Here is a 12592-nt window from a genome sequence, read left to right on the forward strand (position 1 = left end):
GCCGTGATTGGTCCTTTGGGCAAGATCACTAGTGCATCTTGCATCCGAGGTCTTATTGTATATCTGCGCCACGCCTTTTCTTTGACGATATCCTACGTTTTCAAGGCGACAACTCTTCAGTAGGACGCCAATTGCACATATACCGGACTTATAGTACAGTATGGCTTCCCTTGGGATTCGCAACCTCGGCGCTACCTCCAAAGTCAGTATAATGCAATGCCATCATGCGGGGGCGAGTTCACTAACGATCTGAAGTTCTCCAGAGTTACAAGGCATAATCGGTTCTTTTCAACTTCAAGATCTAATGGTACGCAAGTCACGAGATCTCAATTCACCACTGACGTCTATTAGCCCGCATAATCACCAGCCAGCCATTGCGGGCGAAGGAAGCGTCACCATTCATCGATCACAAATACCCTGTCGTGGTATGCTCATCCCTCCGAAAGAGGTATATGAAGGTCTCATTAAATCTTTGTAGGATCACGAATATGACGCTCTAGTGGTTGGTGCCGGTGGATCCGGTCTGCGAGCGGCTTTCGGCTTAGCGGAGGCTGGCTTCAATACAGCTTGTATATCGAAACTATTCCCTACGCGGAGTCATACGGTCGCAGCACAAGGAGGCATTAATGCTGCTCTTGGGAAGTATGACGATGCTCCGTGAAGAAGAAATTGCCTCAAGTTCTCACACTTCGACTAGTATGCACGAAGACGACTGGCGATGGCACATGTACGATACCGTAAAAGGTTCTGATTGGCTTGGAGATCAGGATGCGATTCACTACATGACAAGGGAAGCACCGCAATCGGTTATAGAATTAGAAAAATACGGCTGTCCGTTTTCGAGAACGGAAGACGGCAAAATGTGGGGATTGTGCCCTCCCCGTCCGCGATTGTGCTAATTAAGATTCAGTTACCAGCGTGCCTTCGGCGGCCAGTCTCAGAAATTTGGAAAAGGCGGACAGGCGTATAGATGTTGTGCTGCCGCTGACCGGACCGGCCATGCCTTACTCCACACCCTATACGGGCAATCACTCAGACACAACACGAACTACTTCATCGAATTCTTTGCCCTTGACTTGATCATGGAGGATGGAGTCTGCAAGGGAGTCATCGCTTACAACCAAGAAGATGGTACCTTACATCGATTCAGATCGCACAACACTGTGCTAGCCACCGGGGGTTACGGACGAGCATACTTCAGCTGCACCTCGGCCCATACATGCACAGGGGACGGGATGGCAATGGTGGCTCGCGCCGGGCTTCCGAATCAAGATATGGAATTCGTCCAATTCCACCCAACAGGCATCTACGGCGCTGGATGTTTGATCACAGAAGGCTCCAGAGGCGAGGGAGGCTATCTGCTCAACTCAGAAGGCGAGCGATTTATGGAGCGATATGCACCAACAGCCAAAGATCTTGCATCCCGTGACGTCGTTTCTCGGTCCATGACTATGGAGATCCGAGAGGGTCGTGGTGTAGGGCCTGATAAGGACCACATCTACCTACAATTATCTCATTTGCCACCAGAGGTCCTTCATGATCGGCTACCCGGTATAAGCGAGACTGCTAGTATATTCGCAGGTGTTGATGTCCGCAAGCAACCCATCCCTGTTCTGCCGACGGTGCACTACAATATGGGCGGTATTCCAACGAAGTACACGGGTGAAGTCATCACCGTCGATGAGCAAGGCAAGGACAAGGTTGTCCCTGGGCTGTTTGCTTGCGGAGAAGCTGCTTGTGTATCTGTTCACGGGGCCAATCGTCTCGGTGCGAACTCTCTTCTTGACCTCATTGTTTTCGGTCGAGCAGTCTCTCATACAATACGTGATAACTTCTCGCCCGGTCAGCCTCATGAGGAAATGTCTGGCGATGCTGGTGCAAGTAGCATCAGCACTCTGGATCAAGTTCGAAATTCTTCCGGCACCAAATCGACCCACGATATTCGTTCAGCAATGCAGAAGGTTATGCAGACTGACGTGTCGGTGTTCCGTACCCAGGAATCACTTGAAGAAGGCTCAAAACGCATCAAAGACGTCGACCAACAATACGGCGACCTTGGTATTCAGGATCGCAGTATGATCTGGAACAGTGATTTGGTGGAGGCCTTGGAACTGAGGAATCTGCTCACCTGCGCTGTTCAGACGGCTGATTCAGCACTTAATCGGCAAGAGTCCCGGGGAGCACATGCGCGAGAGGATTTCCCCGAGCGAGATGATGCTCAATGGATGAAGCATACCCTGAGCTACCAACAACAGCCGCAAGGAAAGACGGACTTGTCATACAGGTCAGTGGTAGGGACCACGTTGGATGAAAACGAGTGTAAACCGGTGGCCCCATTCAAGCGGAGCTACTAGAGAAGGGGATGGTGATGCATGATGGGTGTTACGACTAGCATTGGCGGTTGGGGGTGGGACGGGCTTCATTTGGTAGTACTTTCGCTTGTATATATATTAAGCGTGAACTTGTGAATATAGCACGACTTCAAAGAGAGAAAAGCTCATTTCAGCTTTCATGATTGGGAATGGTGCCTGTGACGAGTAAATTGACAGCGCTTAGCCAAAAAGGGCTCGCGCTAGTATTTTCCCCGTGGCAACCAACCCATGGTCCCCGATGCACTCGCAACACGATAACATTTGTAATTGAGTGCCAATAATTTACTTGTCCAGCCCATGACAGTCATTGATTCGAGCTGTCTAAGGGACTTCGGCCCTGTCAATATGCTACCACAATCCCAGTCTTGCCAAAGAAATGGTGAGCGGCCGCTTTAGACACGAGCAACGTAGTGGTGGGGCTGTGACGAAAGTCGCTTTAAAAGGGCTGTTCAGTGACGAAATTTGGAAATGTAATTGCAATCTGAGACTGCCGGCGCAGCATTTCCGAACCAAGAATGGGGGCAAGAACCATGGTAGATGGTTCTATACATGCCAACATCCACAGCCGACACGATGCGACTTCTTCCTTTGGGCCGACGAGGCAAAAGCAAGAGAGGAGGCGGTTGTTCTGAACAACTCAAGGACAGAACCGATCGATGGCTTTGAGCCTTTTGATGAGGCGAGATTCAACGGCGTGCCAACTCCGCAAAGTGAGCGACGTCAGGTGGATGCAGATATTGAGAACGTCCGGACTCCTTACACACCAAGCAAGCCTGGACGAAATATTCAGGGGATCAACATCAGACCTAAGCATGATACGCAGCAGACTGCGACCACGGCTGCCACAAGTGACGAGGAGTTCTATGACTGGCCCGCTAGCGATAATGAAGAAATGGGCAAAGCTGCAGACAAAGTCTCCAGCCAGCCGTCATCTTCTACTAAAGCACCCATGCTTCCGCCAGAAACTCCTCGGAAAGCTGTCAAGACAAATAATGTCACCTCACCTGGAAAACGCTCATACGAAGAAATGACCGTGAACGGTGCGGGGACGAATCTGCCTACCCCTATCACCTCTCATGGCGATGGAGACATCTTCGTCACGCCCGCCACGGGTCCTCGAACCAATAATTTGTTCGGCTATCCAAATCTACCATCTCCGAGCCAAACTCCGACACCAATTCGCTACAACGATCTACCTTTGAATCAAGACTCCGAGCTTGCGACAGAAACCTTAATGAGCTTACAGACTGCACTATCGGCGCCACTTTTCTCGGAAGCGAGGGAGCATATCAAACAAATCTGCAATCGACACGTCAAATATACGAAGGGTATCGAGAAGGGACGTGATATATCAAGAGCTATGGTGAAGCAGAAAGACGTTAGAATAGGACAGCTACAAAACGAGGTAGAGGGACTGAAAACGGAAAGGGAGACGGAGAGGTCAGTTCTCAGGCACTTGAAGCAAGAGGTGGCTGTCCAACAGGGGAGGAAGCAGGGATAGGTGCGCAATGTTATAACGTGATACCCTTTATGATTGACTTCGAAGATATTCTCGATGGTAACGGTGAGCTCCTGATGACCTTGAATGGCATTTGATTGTTAGAAATATCCTTCATCGTCCAATTGAAAGCGCAGCTTGGTGATTTAGAATCATCATACTGACATTTGAAAAAAAGTTCATCTTGTCTAGTGTTTTTACAGAAGATGACTACCTACTGTTCCCTCTCACAGGCCTCTGCATTGAAATTTGATTATACTATGAACAGGATGCTTTTCTGCCGAATTTCCTATATGGGACGACCTGCTGGCGATTGGCGTCAAAACTTCTGGACATTGTTCCCAACAATGGCTTTACATCTGCAATCTGTGGAGTTCAGCGGTTTTCTTCCACAACCTATTGTCCTGCCATAGTTCGCACTACTCTGCATCCAGACAAGGCCATTGTTACTTTGCCTACTCATTCATCTAGTGTCATCATTGTCCAAAGCATTTGGATGTACATGTAAATGAATTTTCCCTCAGCCACTCCCTCTTTCCCCCCGTACGGCTTGCTTCTCAGTGCCGACACCAACACATCAAATACTTGTATAGGTGACTAATATATATACCAATATTCAAACACCATACAAGAAACTCGTCCTAACAACCAGCCTCGACGATTCTAGGCCTTGGCCGCAGCCAGCTCGCTGACCCCATCGGTCACGCTTGAGCCAGCAGCAGGCGTACAAAGCTCAACCATCTACTTAAAACCAACGCGCCTTGGTCTCAGTAGCAAGAAGCTCAGGGCAAGATAAGCCACATTCTCCAATCACGCAACTCACGCCCATTGCCCAACGCAAACATGCCCATCATAAAACTCTCTCCCAATCCCCGAGACTCCACTTACATCGCTCAAGCCTTCTCAAACCTCTACCACCACCTCCCCGACGCCTCCATAGATCAGCTCCTCGACTTCCCACCGGTCTACCCGGATGGACCCGACACACCCACCCTCTGGCGTCGGAATCATGGCTGGCTGGATGAGTTGAGCGCGGCGCAGTACCCGCCCGAGAAAAGGCGAATGCGCGTGAGAAGGGAGGTGAGAGGAAAGACGAGGGAGGCTTGGAGGGAGGTTATGGTAGAGCTGATTGGGTTGGGGTGTGGAGCGTGCGATGGGGAAAGCGATGAAGAGGACGAGGGCTTCGGTACTGGCAAAGGGGAGACTTTGAAAGGGGAGGTTAGTGGGAGATCATTGGAGGTTATACCCTGGGACGGGGACGCGGATGAGTTTGTGCGGTCGCCAGTGCAAGGCGGGCATGTGGGCAGGATAGGGGTGGTGAGGAAAGCGATGGTCATGCAGAAGATGGTGGGGCAGTATCGGCATTGCAAGGACGGGCATGTTGCGCGGAGGGATGAGAGGAGGAGAAGAGAGCATCAGGTCGCGATGAATGTCTTGAGGAGGCATGCGGCGTTTATGAGGGTTACTGTCGCTGCTTGACGCCATAGAGTTTCAACGTCCTTCATTGAATTTAGCGAGGAGTTGGTGGGGTATCATGTATAAAAGAGCTCAAATGAAATGGCTTTCTCATTGTCAAATCATCCTCCAAAGTCGTCGTAGTAGAAGTCTTCGTCGAGGCCTTCGCGGCTGGGCATCTCCGGACCTTCGCCCGGACCATTCATGCCCATTTCGTCGAATCGCACGTTTAAGAGTCTGATCTTCAAGCCGTAATCTCGGATCATGTTGATCAGCTTCGATGTGTCATTAGTGATTGGTTGTTGATTCAAGAGCATCAGAAGCCCGTCAAGCCATTCGGATGCCAATGCTTGTGTTTGAGGGTGCAGTATTAGGAGCGTCGTCTCCTTCTGCTGATGTGAGTGTTTCCGCTGATGTGTATGACCAAGTCGAGATCCATTGCGGCTATCGCTCTGCGAGGTTGGGTTCGGACCGGATCCCGATGCGTGGCCGTGGATTGAGATTCTGGTATTGGTTGCGGGGCGTTGCTGTGAAGTTTTGAGCGTTTCTACGGATGATCGGGCGGATGGCCCTCTTGAAGCTGAGACATTGGAGGTTACTGAAGTCACTGCTGAAAGGTCGATCTTTTCCGAAAGGCCCTCAAGACTTGGATCGGCTTCCCCACGCATATCGAAATCAGAGTAATGAAGATAGCGCCGGTTATGGGAGAGTTTGGCATAGCGGAAGGTGTTTGTGTGTGATGTGGCCCCATTGCTCGACTCATCGGGTTTCGAATTGATTGGGAACCAGGCGCCTGCCAATAAACACCGTATGCGCTGCTCCTTTACAAACTGCAGTGCTTCATGACTGAGCTCATCTTTGATCTGGGAAAGCTGACGTCTCCAATTGCCTTCGTAAGTCAATTCCATTATTTGCATTTGCGTCTCTCGAAGCTTCGAGAGCTCATACTCAGCTATCTCTCTTTGCACGTCTTTAAGGTCTTTAGTACGTGTTGCGGTGCCGGCGACGGATTCAAAGAGTATCCGGACTAGATCAAATATCTTGAAGAAGTCTTCAGTCTCTGCGTCGGTAGTCCGCCATAGACGAAAGAACGCTTGTAAGCCTGCGTTATGCAACACCGACCACTGCAGCAACAGGGGTCTGAAGATCTTGTCAAAGTTTTGCTTTGAATCGTACGCCAATTGAAATTTAGCGTCGTCAACATCGGCTTTGTCTACTTCGAAAGTCTCGAGAAGGATAGCAGTGACAGCGAGACTTACTCTTGCAAGCGGACATTTATGAGCTGTGGATGAAGAGGACTGCTCTGCGATCTGCCTTTGAAAAGTGTCGTGATACTTGTTGACATACTCTGTCAGGTCTATCATCCCTAAGTACCCTGTCTCCTCGAAGTCCAAAGCAGGATTCTCCGTTTCAAAGCCTAACCTCCTCCATTTCTCAGGATTCGGCTTCTTTTTGGGGTCCTCATCCCCACTGTCTACAGGCGTAGCTGGTCTTTCAGTTTTACTCGCAGCATGTATACTCTTCAACGCCCGCCGATGCTCTGGTTTCTCCAGTATGATAGGCACATCCCTCCATTTCCGCAAAAGCACTTTGGTCAGTGTTTGATATTCGAGTAGAGGCTGCGAAAGGTCTTGCAAAGCTGTGCTCTGCATGAGCCCATATACAGCCTCTATCACTCCCAGATCTTGTAGTCTCCTTATAAGTTTTGGCCAGTCTGACTCGGTATCATTCGTGATAGCCTCTCGCATGAGTGAATTGATCAATTGGAGGGCGTTGCCGCACAAAGCGTGGTCGGCGGCAGAAAGTCTGGTGACAAGTCTCTCAAGAAATTGAGGATATATCGCAATTGCTGGTTTGAGGGCACGAAAACCAAAAGTATCGGACTGTGACAATTGATCCGTAGCGGCGGAGGGATGGGATACAATGGATGCAAGGTTTGACATTGCACCCCGAAGGATATTGACGAGTGGGTGGGTGACTACCAGCTCCACCATCTACACAGCAATTAGCCTGAATGTCATGTCTTAGAGAGCAGGTTGCTCACTCTTTCCACGACGTCTTGATCAATACAGTCCCAGCCTTTGTCCACCTCTAATAGCCTTGAAAACGATGTAAGACTGTAAGCCAGAGTGTTGCCCGTCGTATTCAGGACGAGATATCGCAGTTTTGACAAGCCACCCTCCAAGATGAACACATCGGCGAAGGAAGGGTCGGCAATGCTCGTTTGCAATTTGAAGACTGCCATTTTCCTCACAGGGTCCTCATCGCTCCCCAGGCGCTCTACGAGCTCCGAGACATTTATGCTCTCCATTTCAAAGTCACAATGCGACGCTCGCTCGAGGTTGTTCTTCATTCAATTGTAGCACATCATTGTTCCCTACGATTAGGTTGATCTTTGCTCTTGGAAGGTGTGCTTGGGTGGAACGGTCTGGGCGACATATAGAACCAAGGACCATAGGCTTCGAAATGCTGATCTACCTTTCCACCACTTGGTAGTTCCAAAAAGTAAAGATATTTGACATCTTTGAAAGCAATTTGCAAAGCGCGACTCTTCTCTCACTGGGAAGTCAATGGTTTAACTCCGCAAACTCCGCAATGTACTTATCTAAGAGTGCTTGGCATGAATGTTTCCTTGTTAACCACTATTGCTACGATATTATTCTACGATGTCCTCAGCCTTTAGCTTTGGCTTCGGTGATAATGGCGACGAGTCTGATAGCAGTATGCACGAGGCCCACAAGGAGAATTTGCAGCCAGATGTGTCTGATCTTGACACTCAACAATCTGGCCTTCAAGTAGCCAAAGTACTTGCTCATACTGACTTAGTAAGTAAGAGGTTCTGCCTGCTGGCTTGTGTGAGAAATTTGGTTGTCTCAGCAGTACTATATTATGGCAATTGAAAAGAGTGTCTTTCTTGTGGCTATTCTGCATTCCTTCTTAATAGATTTTTACGTCGAGATTTTTCTGGCACACAGCGCCTTGACAAGATCTCATCAAAATTAGCAATATCATGGGCGAGAAATGAGGAGAGTATGTGCTGACTACTGGCAAGACCATGACTTTGAAATGGTGTTACTTACTTTTCATGGCAGTAGCTTGCGGCACTGCCCTCCAGAATTTATTTTAGCCATAAACCAATACATCTGAAACAAGACAGCACAGTGCAATTGCCTCAACGGGATTTTCAAGACATCCAAGCTCAACTGATGGCTGAAGATAGCGCGATGAATGCAAATGAGCCTCTAGCTCCAGGTCTTTCGGACGACGATCTCAAGCCCAATATTTATGAAGGTGGCTTCAAAACATGGGAGTGTGCCGTTGACCTTGCCAGCTATGTTTTGACCCAGTCTCTGGTGATGGAAGGATATGTATCAGGCTTGAATTTGATCGAAGTAAGCTCTTTGAACGACTCCTTGTATTTCTCAGGCCTATGTAGCGATATCGAGTCACGTAGTACTCAGACTGACTTTGGTTGAAGCTTGGAGCAGGGACTGCCCTGCCTACTTTGTCTCTCTTCTGGCAATGGTTATTGCAGTCCGACATGAGGACTTCAAGGCTTCATATCATACTGACCGACTACAATCAATCTGTACTAGAGCTTGCTACAATTCCTAATCTTTTCTTGACGTGGTATTCCGTAGCTTACCCGCAGAACCCAAGTCAACAGGTTGAGGTGACTACGGCATTACGAGCAAGGTACTTGGATGACCTCAAAGCTCGGAATATCAGCATTTCCATCATATCAGGTGGCTGGTCGCCAGAGTTCTCTGCCCTTCTTTCATCAGTGATTGCACCCCTTGGGCAAGCAAATACCCTGATTCTGGCAAGCGAGACAATATATGCCCCTGCGAGTTTGCATGCCTTCACAGCCTGCATTCTAGATATCCTCAGAAACACAGACGGACTACATCAAGTGAAAGCTTTGGTTGCCTCTAAAAACATCTACTTCGGCGTGGGTGGAGGTGTCAATGAGTTTTTAGCACTCTTAAGACGGTCGGAAGGCCATGGTAAGATTATTTGGCAGACAGAAGGCATAGGCGTGGGCAGAGTCATACTAAGCCTTCAAAATCATAGTGCAAGCCAGTTGGCAAACCCCTCACAGTGAAAGGGCCGCTTTCATACATCGAGAATACACTCGTACCTGCTCGAAGCGGAGAAGGTATTTGCCCTGGCAGGCTTTCATTGTTTGTGTGTGGCCATCCGAGACACTGTGTTCCAGCAACGGAGCGATATGCACTCTGAAGGTGAATAATAAGTACGTGTACATAAATGAGATGGTTCCCTTTTATAATACGAACAATCTTCGTGTATTCTCTCGTATGCCCTCGTACCCCCTTTCTTGACCCCTTACTACCCCTGTCGATCAGCACTAGCCTACTCTAGCGTCCTTCGGAACTGAGGCCGAGGTGGCATTAGCACCTGAGCGGCTTGGCAAGGCTACAGCGTCCATCATTTGGTTTTCTTTCCATCATCCTCTCTCTGGCGCACTTCACTCCACGCACTCTTAGCCCATCAGCATGGCATCTCTATTGAATCTACCCCTAGAACTCCGGGACCAGATCTGGGCTTACCTCTCCTCTGCAAGAGATAAATCTTTGCTCGACCTCAGCCATCCAGCAAAGGCAGAGAGGTTGGACGCTTTGAGAAGCCTTGATGCACTGACTCGCACTTGCATGCAGCTGAAGGCAGAAGTAGCCAACTTTCTGTACGATACAGTCTACTTGGAGCTCACACATCCTAATCAAACTCTACAATGGCTAACCGACATCGGGCCAACTAATTCGTCGTCAATTCGGAGGCTGGTTCTCAAGTTCAAGATCCTCGGACTTTGTGCAAGTAAAGACACCGAAACGAATGAGTACGCTTGGACGCTTGCCATGCGATCTATGCCTAAGCTGCAAGATCTGACTTTCCAGCTGGAACGAGACGCAGACGTTGCTCCCACCGCTGGGCCGTCAAAGGACAGTTTTTCCTCTGATTCGTCATTGCTTGAATCTTTGGCAGCATCTGCTTTTGCGTGCTCCTCGATCTCTACTTCACAGGAGCCAAAAATGCGGAACAGCTGGAACAGCTGGTTGGATTATCGTCCGCTTCTTCGATCTCACTCTTTTACTCAAGCGCTGCTTTCTCTGGGTGAACCACTACCCTCACCCCTAGTCAGGCAGGTCAACCAAGTCTTATCACTACCATTCGCTGTCAGCTCTGCTCCTGTGCGGCTCACCACGCCTCTGGATAAGTATTCTATGGAGAAGAACATGACTGGCCTAACCGCAGCGTTTTATCTCGGCCATGGTTTCAGCCTAACCAACACCTGTGTATTCCACGAGAACAGCGACAAAACAGATGCTTTTCTCACCTTCTCCCGTCTAGCCGTTCAGGATTTGCCGCCTCGAAATTTCTTACAGGACATGTTGCACGAGCTTCCCAAATTAGGATATCTCCGGGTCGGCTCCCCAAGATTAGATTCGTCGTTCCTTGTTCATGTTCCAAAGCACGTCCACACATTAGATGTTGCGTTCACAGACGACGATCCCAACACTATTGCGGAAAACCTGATGACTATGCGTGGGATTTGCAAGAAGCTCTTCACGCTTGCCATCGCTGTGAGCCCACTTCATGATCGAGACCACGAAGGCGAGGATCCAAAGTATGAGGTATTCTTCGAACGGAAGGCCGTTGCACCAGCCACAGCGGAGAAATGGCAACCTTTCTGGAACGCTGTGGACGAGATCAAGGCTAGTAGGGTGAAGACGTGGGAAGGTGAGGGCCCCGGCTTTAAACGAGGAAGAAGCGCATGACTGGGTTGGAGCAAAAGCTAAGCACGAGCATTGAAAATGAAGGCAGGTAAAGAATGTACTATGAGTCCACGGTGGAAAATGTCGATACAGTTGCGTCATGACAGACAATCAGTTGTCAGTGTCATTTTAAAGATTCGAGAAATGTATGTAAGCGATTGGTTTACTAGAGGCTGAACCGCACAGTATTTTCATACAGGCACTGTCAGCGGACACATTACGCTTGCGCCACCGTCAACTACCATATTTGCTCCAGTCATGTAACTGCTGAATCCGCTGGCCAAGAATCCCGCAACCCTCGCCACTTCGGTCGGCAGCCCTGCCCGCTCTAGACCAATATTCGCCCGTTGAACGTCCTCAGACTGGGCCCTGGCCGGCGGCAGCTGTGCCTTCATTCCCCTCATGTCAAACCCGTTCAAATCGACCCCAATATCGATCTGGCCAGGCGAAATGCAATTAACTCGGACACCTGTCCCTTTCAACACCGCTACACCAGCTCTCACAACTCCAAGCGCCGCATGGCTGCTCATCGTGTAGCCAGGCCCCCAACAACCTCCATACGTACCCGCAACGCTGCCAACGACAATGATGCTGCCGTATGGCTGATCTTTCTCCGCTGCATTGGGATAATTCCCTCGACTACAGAGCTTCTTCATTGCTGGCGGTGTATATTTCAAAGCGAAGAAAGGGGCAACAGAATTCGCCTCAAAGAGTTTTTGCAGGTCGGCCGGCGTGGTGAGGTCAATTGAAGGCGGACCGAGAAGGCCGGAGCTGCAGACCCAGACATCGAGACGGCCCCAAGCATTGAGGATATCATCTATGAGGCCCAAAGTGGAGGGTTCGTCTGAAACATGCAGGGGATAGGGAATTATCTTTGTGTTCGGGTGGGAGGTAGAGAGGGCTTTGGCGAACTTTTCGGCAGCAGGATCTGTGACAGGTGTGCAGGCGTAGATGCAGGCGGCGCCATGAGCTGCGAGATAGACGAGTATCAGTTGCGATCTAGGACTGCGAACGGCGGAAAGTGGATTATACCAGCGAGCTCGGTGACGATGGCTTGTCCGATGGGCTGCACTGATCCTGTGACTACACAGATGAAGCCGTACTATCAATCATCAATCCCACTATCATCCGGCAATCCAAGGACGAGCGCACCAGCTTTCCATCCGAACGGTATGGAGAGAATGGAGATGCATCGTCGAGGGTTCCTGACATAGTGTTGATTTCACGTTTTGAAGAGCTGTGGTAATGAAAGTAGAAGCTCCTTCGCCTGTCCACATTTGGACACCCTACCCAATCTTGAGTACATCATAGGTCTTTGCAACGCTTTTGCGTCACTTGCCATCCGACTTTGGTCCAGGCCAATCATCTTGCTGGCTACTGGAGGGCCAGCAACGGCCGTGGAGATGCCTTATCGCGGTTCGAAAACAGTCTTGGCGCTCCAAGAGTGGCTAGACCAAGATCGTGTAATTGTC

The 12592-nt window shown here is 49.7% G+C and overlaps 6 protein-coding genes across 6 annotated transcripts; 4 read left to right on the top strand and 2 right to left on the bottom strand.

Annotated features, from left to right (window-relative positions):
* Positions 1-216: 216 nt before the first annotated feature.
* On the top strand, positions 217-3873 carry SDH1 (succinate dehydrogenase flavoprotein subunit; the record flags this gene model as incomplete). Its single annotated transcript, XM_044812651.1, has 6 exons — positions 217-307; positions 352-425; positions 479-642; positions 698-862; positions 911-2284; positions 2736-3873. 6 exons carry the CDS (start codon positions 217-219, stop codon positions 3871-3873), a joined length of 3006 nt encoding a protein of 1001 aa, XP_044670071.1.
* An 840-nt stretch (positions 3874-4713) lies between these two features.
* Positions 4714-5349, top strand: KY384_004146 (uncharacterized protein; the record flags this gene model as incomplete). Its single annotated transcript, XM_044812652.1, has 2 exons — positions 4714-4938; positions 4972-5349. The coding sequence occupies 2 exons, from the start codon at positions 4714-4716 to the stop codon at positions 5347-5349; spliced, it is 603 nt and encodes a 200-aa protein (XP_044670072.1).
* Positions 5350-5447: 98 nt separating this feature from the next.
* Positions 5448-7636, bottom strand: KY384_004147 (uncharacterized protein; the record flags this gene model as incomplete). The annotated part of the gene is made up of 2 exons (XM_044812653.1): positions 5448-7319; positions 7370-7636. 2 exons carry the CDS (start codon positions 7634-7636, stop codon positions 5448-5450), a joined length of 2139 nt encoding a protein of 712 aa, XP_044670073.1.
* A 355-nt stretch (positions 7637-7991) lies between these two features.
* KY384_004148 (uncharacterized protein) lies at positions 7992-9577 on the top strand (the record flags this gene model as incomplete). The annotated part of the gene is made up of 4 exons (XM_044812654.1): positions 7992-8161; positions 8453-8717; positions 8804-9332; positions 9570-9577. 4 exons carry the CDS (start codon positions 7992-7994, stop codon positions 9575-9577), a joined length of 972 nt encoding a protein of 323 aa, XP_044670074.1.
* A 265-nt stretch (positions 9578-9842) lies between these two features.
* Positions 9843-11123, top strand: KY384_004149 (uncharacterized protein; the record flags this gene model as incomplete). The annotated part of the gene is made up of 1 exon (XM_044812655.1): positions 9843-11123. One exon carries the CDS (start codon positions 9843-9845, stop codon positions 11121-11123), a length of 1281 nt encoding a protein of 426 aa, XP_044670075.1.
* Positions 11124-11311: 188 nt separating this feature from the next.
* KY384_004150 (uncharacterized protein) lies at positions 11312-12486 on the bottom strand (the record flags this gene model as incomplete). The annotated part of the gene is made up of 2 exons (XM_044812656.1): positions 11312-12090; positions 12456-12486. The coding sequence occupies 2 exons, from the start codon at positions 12484-12486 to the stop codon at positions 11312-11314; spliced, it is 810 nt and encodes a 269-aa protein (XP_044670076.1).
* Positions 12487-12592: the final 106 nt, after the last annotated feature.

Source organism: Bacidia gigantensis (assembly GCF_019456465.1).
Source record: "Bacidia gigantensis strain McMullin 20006 chromosome Unknown contig_231, whole genome shotgun sequence".
In the NCBI taxonomy this organism is placed as follows: domain Eukaryota; kingdom Fungi; phylum Ascomycota; class Lecanoromycetes; order Lecanorales; family Ramalinaceae; genus Bacidia; species Bacidia gigantensis.